This window comes from Borostomias antarcticus (genome assembly GCF_949987555.1).
Source record: "Borostomias antarcticus genome assembly, chromosome: 24".
NCBI classification, from domain to species: Eukaryota; Metazoa; Chordata; class Actinopteri; order Stomiiformes; family Stomiidae; genus Borostomias; species Borostomias antarcticus.
The window spans coordinates 2,692,799-2,710,600 of record NC_140257.1 but is presented as its reverse complement, the minus strand read 5'-3'; the positions used below and the strand labels follow the sequence as shown (position 1 = coordinate 2,710,600).

General features: G+C 46.5%; 2 protein-coding genes and 1 long non-coding RNA gene across 4 annotated transcripts in view; all 3 read left to right on the top strand.

Moving 5' to 3' along the window:
- LOC311325416 (quinone oxidoreductase-like) overlaps positions 1–4,121 on the top strand; it is a 9,870-nt gene extending 5,749 nt beyond the window's left edge. For both annotated transcript variants that reach the window (XM_084458112.1, XM_084458113.1), the window contains 2 exons: positions 889–1,038; positions 1,198–4,121. In XM_084458112.1, coding sequence (XP_084314238.1) covers positions 889–1,038; positions 1,198–1,353 — 306 coding nt within the window. In that variant the 3' untranslated portion in view covers positions 1,354–4,121. The remainder of the gene's footprint in view (positions 1–888; positions 1,039–1,197) is intronic.
- Positions 4,122–4,199: 78 nt separating this feature from the next.
- On the top strand, positions 4,200–7,784 carry LOC311325418. The gene is made up of 4 exons (XR_014631011.1): positions 4,200–6,731; positions 6,828–6,909; positions 7,149–7,220; positions 7,646–7,784. It is a non-coding gene; the product is annotated as an uncharacterized lncRNA (long non-coding RNA).
- A 169-nt stretch (positions 7,785–7,953) lies between these two features.
- Positions 7,954–9,371, top strand: LOC311325417 (uncharacterized protein). Its single transcript, XM_084458114.1, has 6 exons — positions 7,954–8,007; positions 8,137–8,251; positions 8,361–8,432; positions 8,546–8,772; positions 8,865–9,017; positions 9,120–9,371. Exons 2-6 carry the CDS (start codon positions 8,140–8,142, stop codon positions 9,243–9,245), a joined length of 690 nt encoding a protein of 229 aa, XP_084314240.1. The 5' UTR covers positions 7,954–8,007; positions 8,137–8,139; the 3' UTR covers positions 9,246–9,371.
- Positions 9,372–17,802: the final 8,431 nt, after the last annotated feature.

Here is a 17,802-nt window from a genome sequence, read left to right as displayed (position 1 = left end):
TAGGCTAGTCATATTGAACAATACACTTTTATTTTGCCAATGAGCCTACTTCACAATATACTACGAATTTTCTTTCGGCCCATGGTGCATAACACAGATGGAGACATATTAGACAGGATGCAGGGACAATGTAAATAAATATAACACCAGTGAGTTAGCTACTACCACAGCACTTGGCGTGGCTGGAGAACATAAGCTAAGCCAAATGACGGTGGCAATAATAATATAACAATTTATCTTGTCAGCAACACACAGTAAGCACAATAGTAGGAATAATAACATATATTAACCAGGTTATCTGTTAGTAGCCTGCTATTATTTAGGCTCAATAATCTAACGTTAAGTTGTCATATCACTGATCTCCCTGGACGGAGGCTGGCTAGCCATATCAGAGATAACAAGACAACTAGCAGCTTAAGTAACCTGGTGACGGCGACGTTCCTCAATACCACTCGTGGTCAAGTAGCGACGTTAGCTACGTTCGCAATACCACTCGTGGTCAAGTAGCGACGTTCGTCAGGTTTGTGTTCTCAGTTAGCAAATCCACACGGGCCATAATTACGGGAGCAAACGTGAGCCACGCGAATGCCGCGACCCATGCACACATTGCTGACTTACTTCAGGCCGCCGCCGTCGCTAGGACAAAATGTCGTGAGTCAAGTCAGTCCTCCTATCAAATACAATGGGAGTCGAATGGATTTCACTCACGTAAACACGTACGTTTGTCAGCTCCGTATGCAGCTCAGTTCGCTCCGTGCGGTAAGAAATGGCACATTTCACCCCCCATATGTGTGTGTGAGTGTGTGCGTGCGTGCGTGCGTGCGTGCGTGTGTGTGTGTGAGTGTGTGCGTGCGTGCGTGTGTGTGCGTGTGTGTGTGTGTGTGTCAGGTGGGGGTGGCAGCATGTCAGCTGGCCCGGGTGCGGGGTCTGAGGGTGTTGGGGACGGCCGGGACCCCCGAGGGGGTGGAGTTGGTCCTGAAGAACGGAGCCCACCTGGCCTTCAACCACCGAGAGCCGGGGTACACCTCCCACATCCTGGTAGGAACAACTCTGCTGCTGTTTCCAAGCTGAGGGAGGTCTGCCCCTATGGAAAGACCAAGGGACATGGTTTCGTGTGTGTGTGTGTGTGTGTGTGTGTGTGTGTGTGTGTGTGTGTGTGTGTGTGTGTGTGTGTGTGTGTGTGTGTGTGTGACCCAGGAGGTGACCGGGGGTCAGGGTGTGGACGTGGTGGTGGAGATGCTGGCCAACGTGAACCTGAGCAGCGACCTGCAGATGCTGACCCACGGAGGCCGAGTCACGGTCAGTAGGACAGGATCCCTGACCCTGACCCTAACCCTAACCCCTGACCCCTAACCCTTCATCTCCACCTCTATGAACCACTACTCATGAACACAACAAGAAATGCACAGTTTTACATGAGAGAAAAAAGTGCACTTTACTACAGGGTCTCCAGACCCCACAGCATGTGTTGTGTTGTGCTGTGTCATGTTGTTGTGTTCTGTTGAGTCATGTTGCTGTATTTTCCTGAGTCATGTTGCTGTGTTTTCCTGTGTCATGTTGCTGTGTTTTCCTGTGTCATGTTGCTGTGTTTTCCTGTGTCATGTAGCTGTGTTTTCCTGTGTCATGTTGCTGTGTTTTCCTGTGTCATGTAGCTGTGTTTTCCTGTGTCATGTTGCTGTGTTTTCCTGTGTCATGTAGCTGTGTTTTTCTTTGTCATGTTGCTGTGTTTTTCTTTGTCATGTTGTTGTGTTCTTTTGAGTCATGTTGCTGTGTTTTCCTGTGTCATGTTGCTGTGTTTTTCTTTGTCATGTTGCTGTGTCAGGGCAGCGGCTAGTTTACAGGTGTGGCTATACTAGCTAGCCCCCAGCTGAGCGTCTCTGTGCTGGAGTTCACCCCAGCGGACGAGAGGGTCGCCTCCCTGCGCCTTAGGACTGTGGGGGGTCAATTGCCACCTCCGGCAGAGCTTCTCAGGCATCCCTGTGGAGGTTGGGGACATCGAGCATGAGTGGTCGGTGTTCAAAGCCTCCATTTCTGAAGCTGCGGCTGGGAGCTGTGGCCTGAGGGCCATAGGTACCTCAAGGGGCGGTAACCCTAGGACACCATGGTGGACAGCGGTGGTCAGGGAAACCGTCCGACTGAAGGAGGCCTTCCGGGATATTTTAGCCCGGGAGACCCCAGAAGCAGTTGCAGGGTATCGACTGGCCCGGAGGGCTGCGGCTTCGGCCGTGACCAAGGCAAAGCAGCGGGTGTGGGAGGAGTTCGGAGAAACCATGGAGAAGGACTTTCGGTCAGCACCAAAATGTTTCTGGAAGACCATCAGACACCTCAGGAAGGGAAAGTGGGCGACCATCCAAGCTCTATACAGCAAGGAGGGGACACTGCTGACCTCAACTGAGGAGGTTGTGGAGCGTTGGAAGGAGCACTTTGAGGAACTCCTGAACCCGACTAATCCACCCTCTACGATCGGAAGATGATGGGGGGTCGTCAATTTCCTTGGAGGAGTTCACTGAGGTAGTCAAACAACTCCACAGTGGCAGAGCCCCAGGGACTGATGAGATCCATCCAGAAATGCTGAAGGCGCTGGGTGTAGAGGGGCTGTCTTGGTTGACACGCCTCTTTAACATTGCGTGGAAGTCTGGGTCAGTGCCAAAGGAGTGGCAGACTGGGGTGGTGGTCCCAATATTAAAAAAGGGGACCAGAGGGTGTGTGCCAATTAAAGAGGAATCACATTACTCAGCCTCACAGGGAAAGTGTACTCCAAGGTGCTGGGAAGGAGGGTGCGGCCGATAGTCGAACCTCAGATCGAAGAGGAACAATGCGGATTTCGTCCTGGTCGTGGAAACACCGACCACCTCTTCACTCTCGCGAGGATCTTGGAGGGGGCTTGGGAGTTTGCCCAACCTGTCTACATGTGTTTTGTGGACTTGAAGAAGGCTTACGACCGGGTCCCTCGAGAGGTCTTGTGGAGGGTTATACAGGAGTTTGGGGTGAGGGGGTCCCTACTTAGGGCCATCCAATCCCTGTACACCCAGAGTGAGAGCTGTGTCCGGGTCCTCGGCAGTAAGTCGTCTTCCTTTCCGGTGGGGGTTGGCCTCCACCAGGGCTGCGCTTTGTCACCAATCCAATTTTCATGGACAGGATATCGAGGCGTAGCCGCGCGGAGGTGGGTTTGCAGTTCGGTGAGCTGGGGATCACGTCGCTGCTATTTGCAGATGATGTGGTCCTGATGGCATCATCTGCCTGCGACCTCCAGCACTCTGTGGATAGGTTCGCAACTGAGTGTGAAGCGGCTGGGATGAGAATCAGCACTTCTAAGTCTGAGGCCATGGTTCTCAGCAGGAAACCGGCGGTCTGTCCGCTCCGAGTAGGAAATGAGTCCTTACCCCAAGGGAAGGAGTTCAAGTATCTGGGGGTCTTGTTCACGAGTGAGGGAACCATGGAGAGGGAGCTTGGCCAGAGAATCGGAGCAGCTGGTGCGGTTCTGCAGTCGCTTTACCGCACTGTTGTGACGAAAGAGAGCTGAGCCAAAAGGCAAACTCTCGATCTGCCGGTCTATCTTTGTTCCCACCCTCACCTATGGTCATGAAGGATGGGTCATGACCGAAAGAACGAGAACACGGATACAAGCGGCCGAAATGAGGTTTCTCCGGAGGATGGCTGGGGTCTCCCTGAGAGATCGGGTGAGAAGTTCAGTCATCCGGGAGAGACTCGGAGTAGAGTCGCTGCTCCTTTGCGTCGAAAGGAGCCAGTTGAGGTGGTTCGGGCATCTAGTGAGGAAGCCTCCTGGGCGCCTCCCTAGGGAGGTGTTCCAGGCGTGTCCAGCTGTGAGGAGGCCGCGGGGTAGACCCAGGACTAGGTGGCGGGATTACATCTCCGCACTGGCCTGGGAGCGGCTACAGATTCCCCAGGCAGAGCTGGTTGATGCTGCCAGGGAAAGGGATGTCTGGGGCCCCCTGCTGGAACTGCTGCCTCCACGACCCGACCCCGGATAAGCGGATGAAGATGGATGAATGGATGGAAATAAAAGAGAACGGGAGGGAGGGTTGCACGCTCATTTGTCTCCTCTCTGCTGTTTGTTGTCGCCGGCATTTCGGCCTTTGCCTTCTTCAGGGAGAGGGTCATTCACCCTGGGGGGGGGGGGGCGCCGGGGTGTTGGTGGCGGGGGGGGGGGGGGGGGGTGGATGAGTGTGCAACTCTCTTTTTTGTTTTCAGTTATAAGTTCCGTCAGTCTGCACCTCTAAAAAGTTTTTGGGTGTGCTCCACCTTGTATACAGATGTGGGAACATAAGAATGTAACTTGACCCGCGGTATTCTAACAGGCGCTTTACAGCATTCCGCACCACCGCTCGCACGCCCATAGGGGCGCAGTAATACTACTCATTGACCCATTGATGTAGCTCATCTCGCACATTAGATGAGCCTACCATTCTCAAACTCCTTGTTCTCTGTCTGGTTGTTATTCAATTATTACGAACAAAGCCTATCTATCTATAGTTTCTATCTCTGTAACTGTCGCCGGGTCTATATCTGTTAACTCATGTGTTGGGACAAGTAGAAGTTTAATATATTAGGCTAACTGAGTGTTCTCATATGGAACATGGCATCAGGACGAGTAAGATGGCTAACAGAGATGTGTTTGAAATGGTTCACTCACTCCCTATTCCCTATGTGGTGCTACTCATAGTGAACTACAGTAGGACCCCACTCATCCGAACTTCAGAGATCCGAACCTCCCGGTCTACCGGACAGGCTTAAAAAATGTTTTTTTTATTTTTAGCCTGCAATCTGATTACTGGTGGGATTTTCATTACAATACTGTATCCTACTGTGAATAAAAACAGAACTGTATGTAGACCTACATGTTGCCTGTAGGCTGTAGCCTACTGTCACGTTTCATTTCTTTGTTACTCTAATGTCGAGCGCAAAAAGCAAACGAGTCTGCTGCGCGAGAGCTGCATTCCTTGGTAGCCAGCAAGCTGACAGCTAGCGCGTCAGCAACCTGAAGCAGCATCGAGTCATTTTTCGTTCCCAGTTAATGGACTTCAGGAACACAGACGTGTGGGCTTGTAGATTAGCCTATTCAACCTACTGTATTTGTTAATAGGCTAGGCCACGTTAGCTTACATCGGTTGTTTTAGAGACTTTCTTTTAGGCTACAATAGCCTAAGACACGACAACTTCCCTACTAACACAGTACGTAAAACTGACGGGACACATTGGTGTAATTGTGGTAACTTTGCGACGTCACCAGCAGCGGACCTAGCTGACACCTAGCTGACACTTGCCTTTTCAGTCGCAAAATAACCAAAATAGCCATCCTCAAGTACACTGTAAGGGAACGTAGCCGCCACTGCTGCTTAAATCCGTAACTACGATGTAATTAAATAACGTGACAATGTGGTTACATCACAGTCCCAATCTGACTTTATTGGAAATGTGTCACAGTGGGTCAGAACATTTGTAAATTACTTAGGTTTTAAAATAAATTTTGAAGTCATACAGTTACAGAATTGTAATAATGAGGAGAAATCCTGCATGTCTGTTTTGTGTGTAATTTCTCATTTACAGTTAATATTAACACTAAAGATTTGCAGTCTAGGCCTAATAAAAATAATGATAAAAAATATGCCTATGAATAAACTCCTAATTTTGCCACCTAAATGTGAGCAATGAACGCTGAGCAGTGAACGTAGAATGCAAGGCATTGGGCTACTTTCTTAGGTGACACAATTGAAGAACTAGACAAACAAGTTACACACTCTGTGCCAGTAGGTGGCTGTATGCACATTAAAGTTGTTTGCGATCCGCCACTAAACCCAGCGAAGAAGAAGGCACACTTGGAAACTTCCGCTCCGTTTGAAACAGAAATGATTGAGAAAGACCAACATGCTGTCTTTGTGTCGACAACACAGATCCTGTAAGTATCTCAATTTCAATGTATACATACATACTATGTATTTTGGTATCGTCCCAGATAAAACACCAACGTTATGTGCAAGCTACCCTTTTGTAATGATTATCTATATGCAGATGCTCTCTTTCCAATGTTAGCTAACTAGCTAGCCAGCTAACGTGATTAGCCTTTTTCTGTACATGGCTAGCTAAGTAGCCTACGTAAAATTACTCGCAATTATTGTTAAAACGTTCGCTTTTGTGTAATTGTAGCTTAAATTATAATGTTGGCTTGGCAACGTGAGAATATTTCAGTTGTGTACACTATAACTTTTATGAAGTGTTGTTGTGGGCCATTGTTTCCTAATTACGGGCAATGGTGGTCTTCTCAAGTCTAGCAGGCTCGCGCGAGCTCCTGCACGTTCGTACTGTTTCATCGCTTGGAATAAAATGCGATAATTAGCTTACTCATTGATTTCGCATTAACCCACGACACCGTTAGTATGTGTTTGTTTTTAGGCATTCATTTTTCCGATTTTAACGTTAACAGAATACTAGAAGCCCCAACAACGGAGCTAGGCTAGCTAGCAGGATTTGTTATAGCAGCCATCTTGGCTTTTGGCACGTGGTCCTGTGGAGTGTGCATGTCAGCCAACGAGAGGGTCACCCACCCACCCACTTTCTCTCTCTCTCTCCCTCTCTCCCCTCCCATGCTCTCAGTTGCCAACCTCCCAGTTCTTGTTTGAACTGAGCAAGAAGCAGGTGAGCGGGGCAGGAAGAGGCGCTAAGACGGGGACAGGCATGGCCAGGGGCAGTCCTGGGACAGCACCACAGGCTCTGTGAGTCTTGTTCAGTTGAATGCCCTCATGAGTATTAACAGAAGAGCACCATATACATATGCACACATACACTCTAACATGTCGCTCTCTCCTCAGCTCAGCCCAATGGTCTCTGATGGTTCTGTCTGGCCAGCCCTTAGGTGGAGAAACACCTGATCATCAATATAGGCAGGCACACGTAAGTACAAATGCACATACGTTTCCATAGACGGGATAAACAAATGGGAATATTGATATTGAGTTAGCGGTAGACATGTGAGATTCATAAGACGCATCACTGACGCCAGTGACGGCACAATATCAGGGAAATTGAGCAATTGCTTCCCTGTAGTGCAAACTTGCAAGATTCGCTCAGTTATTAACCCTTCTTGCCTTTTTTGTTGTTGGTTTTCTCTCTCCTCCTTCCTCTCTGTGCAGTTCTCCTGTGTGCTGAGCCGCTATCCCATGTATTTCCACTGCTGACAAGGTAGAGCTCAGCCCCATGCAGAAGTGAGTGATGAGGAGAGGGAAGATCATTTTCCCGTTTTTTTTCCCTCCAGTTTTAGGAACCGTCTCAAGAATGTGTTCCCCACTTTTATGCCTTTAAATCAGGGTTGGAGTATTCCAGGTGTGTGGCCATGGCCATGAACACCAGTAGAGGAGAGAACCAAGTGTCTCATTCTCTCTCCACAGTTTTGTGGTTGTAACCCCCCACTAGCTACATATTCATTCAATCTTTATTTAACCTCGTGAATCAATTGAGAGTAAGCTCTCATTTACAATGACGTATAATCACTCTATATTTGAACTTGTACTACAGGTGAGATAATCCTTTTTAATGGTCTCTCTCATTCGCTCTCCTAGCTGTGATGTTAGAGTTGTGCAAGACTTGGGTGTTCTCCTGCTCTGAGTGCCCATTCTCCTATACCTCCCAGATCTACCTCCACAAGCACATCAAGAGGAGCCATGACAACCTCTGTCTCTGCTGAGGAACACACAGAGCATTATGAAGTAGCCAGTGCCTTGGCGAAGGTGTTTGAGCAGCAGTCATCAATGGATTAACTCCCAAGACACAAGGAAGAGACAGCGCAACACACGCTATGACTCCAGTGACGAAGGTAATATAATAAAGTGCATTCAACAGTCCCAAAAGAGTACTACTTGAGTTGACTAATCTGAGCTAATTTACCTCTACTATATGTTCCAGTGCCCAGGCAGCCGGTCGGCAGAACTCAGACCAGACCAGCTATGCCAGGTGCCAGAGCCGGAAGGCCTGCTCTGCCAGTTATCAATGCAGGTATCCATGCATGTTTGTGTTGGTGAAATGTCTATGCATATTTGCACACTTACAGTTAACTCAGGACTTTCGGAAGACTCATGTACTCAGTTCACTAATTCGCTCATCTCACATCTCACTACTCGGCAGTAGATGTTCGTCCCGGGTCCTTTGAGCCAAGGCGCTGTGAGCCCAGGCCCTTCAGCCCTTCAGACGTCCAGGCACGAGCAAGATGCATCAGCGATTAGCACCCCGGCCAGACCAGGTCAGGGTCTGACATGTCTCATGTCGAGTTGATTCTTCCCCTTATGCCAGAATCACTACGCCGCCAGCACCATAGTTTCCTGCTCATCCCTTTATCCTCTGGTTTTCAGGTAGTTCTCTGATGCCATCGCCTGTGAGACCAACAGCTCCAGCAGTGTTGCCATCAAGCTCTGCAGATGCTGGTATGCTGAATTTTGTGAACTACTTCATGCTGCATGTAGGGATATACTTTGAGCTGAATATCCATTATGGGACCGTACAATTACTTATAGCCACATCTGTGTTTAATATCCAGACTTCCAGAGGATGATGTGTCAGCAGTTCTCCAGCGTCATGCAGAGTCTGAGGGAGATGGCACAGACAATGATGAGACTGGAGCAGAGGCTGGAGCAGAGACTGTCCGGCGAGTCTGCAGACAGCTATCGGGGAGCAGTACTGGATGACCTGCACCCTGCTAAAACGGAGGAGGAGCTGCTGGTCTTGGAGGAGCAGCTGAAGGACAAGGATCATCAAAGTAAGATGGTGAGTAACTTCAGGGCAGAACTTTGTTCCTTATTTTTGCAGGGAAGTGTTAAGGAAATGTAAAAGTAAATGATTGTCTTTATGTTTTGCAGACACGATATCTGAGCTTCATGCCATGTGCATTGAAACCATTCCCTTTTTGGTTAAAAGGTGCAGTTATGGCCTGTAAGCCAAGCACCACTGTGACGGAGGTGTCTGCCCAGCTGCAGGAGATGCTGAAACATGCCCCTGCTCGATTCAAAAAGGTATGTGATGTCAGGCAGTTAATTTTCTCGTATCCAGTGACATGGCACGCTTCCAATGAACGTATGCGACTTGCTTTTACAGCCATTTCATTATGTCCTTAGGCATCTGCTCCAGCCCAGCTGACCTCCCCAGCCCAGCCCCTGACCGCAGCTCCAGCCCTGACCACAGTGGAGTATTCAGATGAGGATGACCTCTTCTGCCCAGACCCTCGATTCAGATGTGGGTGACCCCCAGCCCGTCTCCCTAAACCTGCCTTTCCAGCCTGCAAGGATGGATGCCTTTTTTGTAAATAGTTTTTGTAAATTTTAACCTTTTTTTTGTGGGATACAACGGTCTGTTCCCGGTCTGCCTGCCACAGAATGCGCACTGTTTCATTTTTGTTTTTAGAACTTTTGCAATTGTCAGATAATGGGTTGCTAGCCAGAGCTTGTACATGCTTTTTTTTGCTTTTCTGGCTATGCGTAATGTGACAGACCGTAAACCTCATCCTTGTAAATATGTATACTTTTAATTTGTAATGTACTTTGTGTAATAAAATGTTCTAAACTGTTAATGGTGTTCAGTCTTATATTGGTTTGTATCATAATGCTTGCTGCTATATCCCCATATAGCATTAATTTGTTTTTGTACTGGTAAATGCTAAATATAGCCAGTGGTACTGCAAATGCTAAATATAGCCAGTGGTCAGTAAGTCACCATATTTGCACCGTGCGAAAAAGACGTGCAGACCAAGTCATATAAATACCTGTAAATCTAGTGTCAGCCAAGTGAGTTTATTACGGAAGTTCCTGCCCACGTTTTTTGCACGCGGCCGCACCGTATTTGCACCGTGCGAAAAAGACGTGCAGACCAAGTCATATAAATACCTGTAAATCTAGTGTCAGCCAAGTGAGTTTATAACGGAGGTTCCTGCCCACGTGATCACGTGCGTTCTTTGCACGCGGCCGCAACTTCTGAATGACGTGTCGTTCTTACGTAGCGTCTACTAAACGGCAGATCTCGCGTTTCCGTAAATGGCCGCGTAATTTCCGCACGCGGCGCAGACGAATCGTCACCTATAGCGGCCGTATGTAGAACGTTTGCGCAACCTGCGTGTGTTAGTAGGGTTGTCTGTCATTTCATTTATTTATTTATTGATTATCATTTGCTCTAATTGTTCTAATGTTGGGTTGTTTTTAGGCTATACCACTTTGTTCTGTGAATACAGTAGACTATCGATTCAGCGTACGCTTCACTTGAGAATTAAGTACAGTATTTGATCAAAGCATGCACTCAAGTGGAAATTCGGTTATTTTATTATAGGCTACTGTAGGTCTATTATGCTAGTCTATATGAGTTTAGTTGGCTATTTGATTGCAATTTTGATGCATTTTCACAAGTAATTAAGGGTATTTATCTGTCTATTATGAGTCTATATGAAACAAGTATACCACTTATTGAATTTGGTGCATTTTAACATAAGTTTCAGTCATCCGGACATTTCAGAGATACGAACGACCTTCGGTCCCGTTGGGTTCGGATAAGTGTGGTCCTACTGTACATAGGGAATGATTTAACAGTTTTAGGACACTACATGGAATGTCATTGCGTGAGATATTCATGACGCAAACAAGCAGTGTGATAGTTATTTTAGACTGGTGTAGTCCAAAGATTTACCAAGATACGTTCAAAAGGTTGAGTCTGGTTTATTGAATGAAATCAAATACTTGCGCAAGGACTTCCTGACAAACGCAGCAAAGGTGGTTCAGTCAGAGAAGTGAAGTCAGTCACTTCTGGCTGTGGCTTATGTACAGTCCAAACAAAAGGTACAGTGTTTCCAGGATGTGATTGGCTACTGCATTGTACATGAATGGCAGGCGTGGCCAAGAGTAAAAACATGTGACATGAGAAAACAAAGAAAACAAAGCTCTGAATCAGGACGAGGAAGACCAAGGTGGGGCCCCTCCGACCTAAACAAAGAGATGAGGAAGAGCTATGCAGAGTGTGTTCACAATTACAAAAGAGGGGAGAGTTGGTGTTTTACATTAGACTGAAACTGGGGTTTTGCAGGGGACTTGGGGGGAGGTGATAAATTACAAAGACAAAGGCTAAGGTGTTTGGATGTAAATTCCTGGACAATCCCTCATTTGTGCCTGAACAGGCACACAAAAAATAAAATCCAAACACAGTGTAAACAGTCAGCTATGCTATGCATGTGGAAAGGAAATAATCTCTCCACTAGGTGGAGAAAAAAAAAAATCTCTTTTTTTTTTTTTTTTTTTTAATTATTTTCTCTCAACGTGCAAAATCACACACCAAAACCCCTTGCTTCAGAAATTTGACAGGAAACAAGATAAAAAAAATGACATGATTATATACTATTTATAGTCTAAGAGTGGACAACCATTCACCAAAAAACAAACTTGATTTAACAAGGCAAAAAAAAGATAAAATGGTTACCAGTGTAAGAGGGGCAAAAAACCTCTTGGTCAATTTAGAGGAAAAACCCAAACTTATTTATCAACTCATGTTTCAACCATTGCAACTCTTGTAAACAAATATGATATTTTCCAGATTATTTCAAAGTTCATTCACTCTTGTGAATAATTGCATGTGATGTCCTATGGAACATAGATTCCATGTGTGCGTCGCTGAATGTTTAATGTAGGTTCCAGTGTGTGCGATCAGAGGTGCAGTCCGATTGCTCATCAGAGGAGAGGAGAGTGTGGCGGTGACTGTCTGTCAAGGTCACTCTTGTTCACAGTGTATCCCAACAGTCATTTAGGTGGCACTTCTCTTTTGGGCAATAGAATGTCATTTGGGGAATGCAAGGCGTCTTCTCTTCTAGATCGCAACTTCGATGTCGCGTTGCTTGAAATCAGTTATGTTCAATGTTAGTGTGTGCAGGTGTGTGTGCGTGTGTGGTGCATCTTGTGAGGAGGTGACCAGCAAGGTCATTTTTCCTCCGATTCCTCGTCAGAGGAGAGGACAGTGTGATGGCCCATGGTTTTGGCCTCTGAGCCCTCTGGTTCAGCTGCATTCTGATCTCCTGGTGTTTGCGATCCCTTGGTGGACCGTCCTCTGCTGCTTGGACCCGTCGGCAATGGCTTGCATGGGTCCAACGAAGTCCTCTCAGATCGCTGTCTGCGTGATGAGTAGAAACTGGTACGGCCCGAGCCACCTCGGCGAGTTCCAGCTCCTTCGTCTGTGGTCGTGGACCAGGACCCAATCCCCAGGAGAGATGTGATGCAGGAACCCCTCCTTAGCCTCAGGAAATGGCGGTCCTCACTCTGTTGGAGACATCTGTTAACATCTTCCGCCACCCCTGTTTTTGAAACATGATCTGGCCCGTGGGCTAGTTTGAAAGCATAATGAAAACATGAACGAGGTAGTACAGGTTTGTCATTAGGCCCTAGATACAGGTTAGTTTGGTGGTGGAAATGTGCACTTAGTCCTTCATTTCTTTTTCTCCGCAGGTGGAGCAGATGCTTGTAGGTCAGAAATGTAGGCTCTTGAACTGAACCCGGTCCATCCCTGTACTGCTCCACTTAGGGCCGGCCCGGGTCGTGCTGCCGGAGGGCTCACCTCGGCGCTCCCCCAGTACAGGCTGATGAAGTGCTCCATCTGTGGATCCACAGATGAGAGAGACAAACAGAGACAAAACAGAAGAGCAAAAGAGAGTCCTCTGGTCTGGTCTCCCTGTTCCCTTCTTTGGTCAGGAACGGTTATTCAACAGTCTGTAGGAGATACTCAGAAACATGGTTAAGCGCAAGCTCCTGCTTTGGGGAAAAAATTTTGTTATTCTGTCAGGAAAACTTAAACAGGGTGACTGTTCAAGTGTCATTTAGAGCCAGTCTGCAGTAGCCTACAGTGACATCAGGGGCAGTGTTAGAATGACTTCAACACGCCCAGTCCCCAGTCATGATCAAGGCAATTGGATTTGGCTCTAGCATTTCTCTCACGATTTTATGAAAATAAAATACGCTATATTCTTGTCTCAACAAAACAACACCCCCTAAGGGTGAAAGCAAAAATTCCCTGAAGTCAGGATAAAAATAGAGATGGGTCAAAGAAAATGACACTAAAATGAACTGGCTTCAATTACAATTAACTAATCAAAATACTCCATCAAAGCTTCATTTGTATAGCTAAAATTTGTATATCTAAAACCTCCCTCTTCTGCATTTGAGGACAGAGTATTTGGGCACTGCTCCTGTTTCATACTTATCTGTCGCTCACAGTGAGTTGGTGACATGGCGTTGGTCTGCATCTCACGAACCCCAGATCGCCCATCTGTAGGGAAACAGGCCAGTAACCTCCGGTGTCCTGTGCCCGTCTCCTGGTTCGGCATTCACCCATCACTCCCGGAACGACAGTTGTCTGTAAAAAACCACTCAGAAAAAACACTCAGGCCCGATGAATGTGCCTCAAACTATAAACATGAGATATTTAACATAACCATTTAAAAATATAATTGGGTTATGAGATGCTGCATTCAGATTAAGACACTAGCAACCCTTATCTATTCCCCCCACTATTATGCACAACCCTTATGTCTTAAGCTACATATCAGAAAGAGAGACAAAACAAACAATTAAAACAGACAAACAGCAGGTCCCAAGCAGTCCCCAGGAAGGCATGATCCAGGCTTCTCAAAGACCTGCCGCCCAGGGTCCATAGCACCTGAAAATTAAGACTCAAAACACAGACTGGGTTCAATAGCAGAGGAGAAGGCCTAATGCCAGCTCCTCAAAAAACACATTATCATTATATGAATGAAAATTCATACAGTAGAAATGCATAAAACGAACAGCTTATGGCCATTCATTGACTATTTGAAACAAAACTCCTGAATCAAACACCTATTCAACCCTGTCAGACTTTTGAGTTCGCTCTACATCTATTTTATCCTGTTTATTTACCTTAAAAATTAAAACTCTCTATCTTGGCTAGTTTAAAATCACCCTTATGGGTTGTTCAAGGGAAGTCCAGCAGGTGGCGCTCGACTTCAAAATCGGAGGCTCTTCCTTCCGGACCTGTTCTGACAAATACCTCGTAGAAAGAAGGGGCGTGGCTAATGGCGCAACAAGTCGAGGGGGGGAATCTAATTTTAAATCAGAGTTATTCTGCTGGGGAAATGGTGGAGAGACTGTTTGCTGAATCTCCTTATCTTTCCTTCCTGACCTAAAAAAAAACTCTCGTGCTACTCTCCCAAATCTTTAAAAACAGACCAGTCTAGAGAATCAACAGGCTTCTCCCCCAACCCTCTAGCTGAGCCCGAATCTTAGAATTTAACACTAAAATGTCAGATGTGGATGTAAGAAATCGAAAATGCTTTAGCACATAACGAAAATCTGCCAACAAACGCTCGCAGAATAATGCTTGAGCGCAACAATCTCCTCAGGCTAGACACGTTTAGCAGTAGAAATTCCTTACATCCTCCAGCATATTTTAATAGCTTGTGTTACAGGGACACCTAGTGGTGATCCCAAAATGTTGCATGTATGACCCGGATGTGGTCTTTGGCCGTGCGCGGGGAAATTTAAAGAAACAAATCCCAAATAACACGACGCAGCCTAACCCCAAAACAGCAATGAAAGGAAACCTTATAGTTAACTCACGGCGGGAAAGAATACAATTTCGAAGAAACAAACATTAAGACACATTAAAATTCGCTTAGTACTCACCCAGTCAGCGAAGTGCTTTGTTCTCTTCTGGCTCAATGGCGGAACACCGCGATAGCGGAGTTTTCCTTATCTCCTAGGCAACCAGCTAGCTAGCCTACTGGGAATCTAGCAGAATTTTAACAGTCTAAAAAGGGTACAAAACAATACTTTACCTGGATCCATGGCGCGCATAACAAACATACAATCAAGAGCCGAGGCTCAAAACAGTGAACGCATAAGACGAACAACCCCTCGTGCACATGCAAGAGAGAACGTAGCAGACACACGGGAACGCAAACAAAGGGCGACCAAACGACGACCAAAACCGACTAATATACGACTTAACACACAAACATGAAACAAAAAGCCCACGTTTACAACAACACTCTCGGCTGCACTAGCAATTTGGTCCAGGCTAAACCATGATGTCTAGATCCTACCAAATATGTACAGCCCCTCTGGTCAAAATCTCTACCAGAAAACGCGGATTGCAAAACTCTCAATTCCGCCCTGTAGCTACATCTCCATTGAGCAAAACTCTCTCAACGTGCTCGCGGTTAAAACTCTCCGCGACCGGCCAAAAGGAAACCTGTTCTGTGCCAAACTCTCACTTGAACAGCTGATACCCTCGTAACGAAACAAGGACGAAGTCAAAAGCCAATACGATATAAAATCTATTGCTGTTCACATCTCCTTAGATAGTTACTTACTAAATACCCACGCTGGGGTTTTCCGTTTTCAAACAATCCAGACCAACAAGCTGAACCAAATCAAGGCAAATACAACTCAGAACCACAAGAGGGTTCGTTTAAACGTACCTGTGCGCTTCAAGAATCCAGTGGAAGAACTGAGGAAATAATCTCGGCTGGCGCTCTAGCGCAAGAGAGAAAATTGATTTTCCAAGCCCATATGGACCGACACGTCTGCCGATCAGTCCTATCCACTGGAATCCCGAAGCCAAACGCAGGCAGTGCTCCCATTCCCGTTCGCCAAACTGTGATAGTTATTTTAGACTGGTGTAGTCCAAAGATTTACCAAGATACGTTCAAAAGGTTGAGTCTGGTTTATTGAATGAAATCAAATACTTGCGCAAGGACTTCCTGACAAACGCAGCAAAGGTGGTTCAGTCAGAGAAGTGAAGTCAGTCACTTCTGGCTGTGGCTTATGTACAGTCCAAACAAAAGGTACAGTGTTTCCAGGATGTGATTGGCTACTGCATTGTACATGAATGGCAGGCGTGGCCAAGAGTAAAAACATGTGACATGAGAAAACAAAGAAAACAAAGCTCTGAATCAGGACGAGGAAGACCAAGGTGGGGCCCCTCCGACCTAAACAAAGAGATGAGGAAGAGCTATGCAGAGTGTGTTCACAATTACAAAAGAGGGGAGAGTTGGTGTTTTACATTAGACTGAAACTGGGGTTTTGCAGGGGACTTGGGGGGAGGTGATAAATTACAAAGACAAAGGCTAAGGTGTTTGGATGTAAATTCCTGGACAGCAGACGCGCCGATCACTGATGGCAGCAGGTTGAAATATCAGGTAGTATTCAGGTTCCATGTTTAGTTGAATGATAAATCCTATATAAATGGTTGGAATTCTAATGATGTGCAAGTGTGATTTTGTCAACTTTAGTGATGTCTGCTAATAGCAGGCTGTGAAGCTGCACAATAAGACCGTGATAGCAAGTTAGCTCACGACAGCAGCTTCATAATATTAACGGTAGCTGGCGGTGGCTAAAAAGCAGATAGCTAACTTTACAATGATGATTCCTGTAGCTATTTTGATTTTCATGCTATTAGGTCAACTTCTGTTTCTCGGGCAGGAACGGAGACGAGCTCGCATTAGCAGCAAAGCAGCTACAGGAATGATCTTAACATTATCTAACTGCTTTAGCCACTGAAAGCTACCGTCTTCTTCACTTCTCCTTCGGCAAAACATGACACCGTTGTATTGTGGTATTGTGGAGGGCTTAGACAGAAGCAGGAAGAGAAACCCGTCATGGGACCCTAAATCAGAAAAAATATGGAATGGTAGTGAACGGCGTGAGAAGCTATTGTAAGCTAGACTGCAACGTTAACAACTGTACCAGTTAGCTAACAACTATGTGAACTCAAACTCCTTGTTCTCTGTCTGGTTGTAATTTTAATTATTACGAACAAAGCCTATCTATCTATAGTATCTATCTCTGTAACTGTCGTCGGGTCTATATCTGTTAACTCATATGGAACAAGGTATCGGGACAAATAGAGGTTTAATACAGTAGGCTAACTAGCTAGCTAGCAGAGTGTTCTCATATGGAACATGGCATCAGGACGAGTAAGCTAGCTAACGGGGCTGACTAGAGATGTGTTTGAAATGGTTCACTCACTCCCTATTCCCTAAGTAGTGTTACCCATATAGTGAACTACATAGGGAATAATTGCTTCGGATATTCATGGAATGTACACACCAGTTAGCGTGTGTTCTCATATGGAACTAGGCTAACACAGTTGTTTCAAGACCAGTAGTAACGTTTGTGGTTTCATTTTTGTCCTTCTCTTGGCTATACTCCGGCTATGTCCTTCTCTTCACTAGTCCAGCCCCCACCTCCTACTCCCAACTCCTCCCTTCTCCCTGATGATTTCGCCAACTTCTTTGACAAGAAAGTTAACGATATCAGATTCCCTTTCTCCCCTCCCCCGGTCAACGCTCCGTGCACAAAACTCACCCCCCCACCCTCTCTCCCCTCCCTGCTCCCCCCCTCCTCTCCACGCCCCACCTTATCCCACTTTTCTCCCCTCTCCCCCAACGAGGCCCTCAACCTTGTAACATCTAACCGCCCCACCACGTGCTCCCTAGACCCTGTTCCCTCCTCTCTCCTTCAGTCTGTTGCACCTGAACTTCTTCCCTTCCTAACCCACCTCATCAATGCATCTCTTGTATCAGGATGCTTTCCCTCCGCTTTCAAGACTGCCAGAGTCACCCCCCTCCTAAAGAAACCATCTCTCGACCCCTCTGATGTCAAAAACTACAGACCGGTTTCCCTTCTATCCTTTCTATCCAAAACACTTGAACGTGCTATCTTTAACCAACTGTCTTCGTACCTCCACCAGAATGACCTCCTAGATCCCCACCGATCCGGGTTCAAGGCTGGCCACTCG

Excerpts from the sequence above, each read along its gene's own strand:
- LOC311325417 (XM_084458114.1), top strand. The coding sequence starts at position 8,140 with ATGTTCGTCCCGGGTCCTTTGAGCCAAGGCGCTGTGAGCCCAGGCCCT. Across the intron at positions 8,433-8,545 it reads ATCAAGCTCTGCAGATGCTG|ACTTCCAGAGGATGATGTGT; the intron begins GTATGCTGAATT and ends TTTAATATCCAG. Across the intron at positions 9,018-9,119 it reads CCCCTGCTCGATTCAAAAAG|GCATCTGCTCCAGCCCAGCT; the intron begins GTATGTGATGTC and ends TTATGTCCTTAG.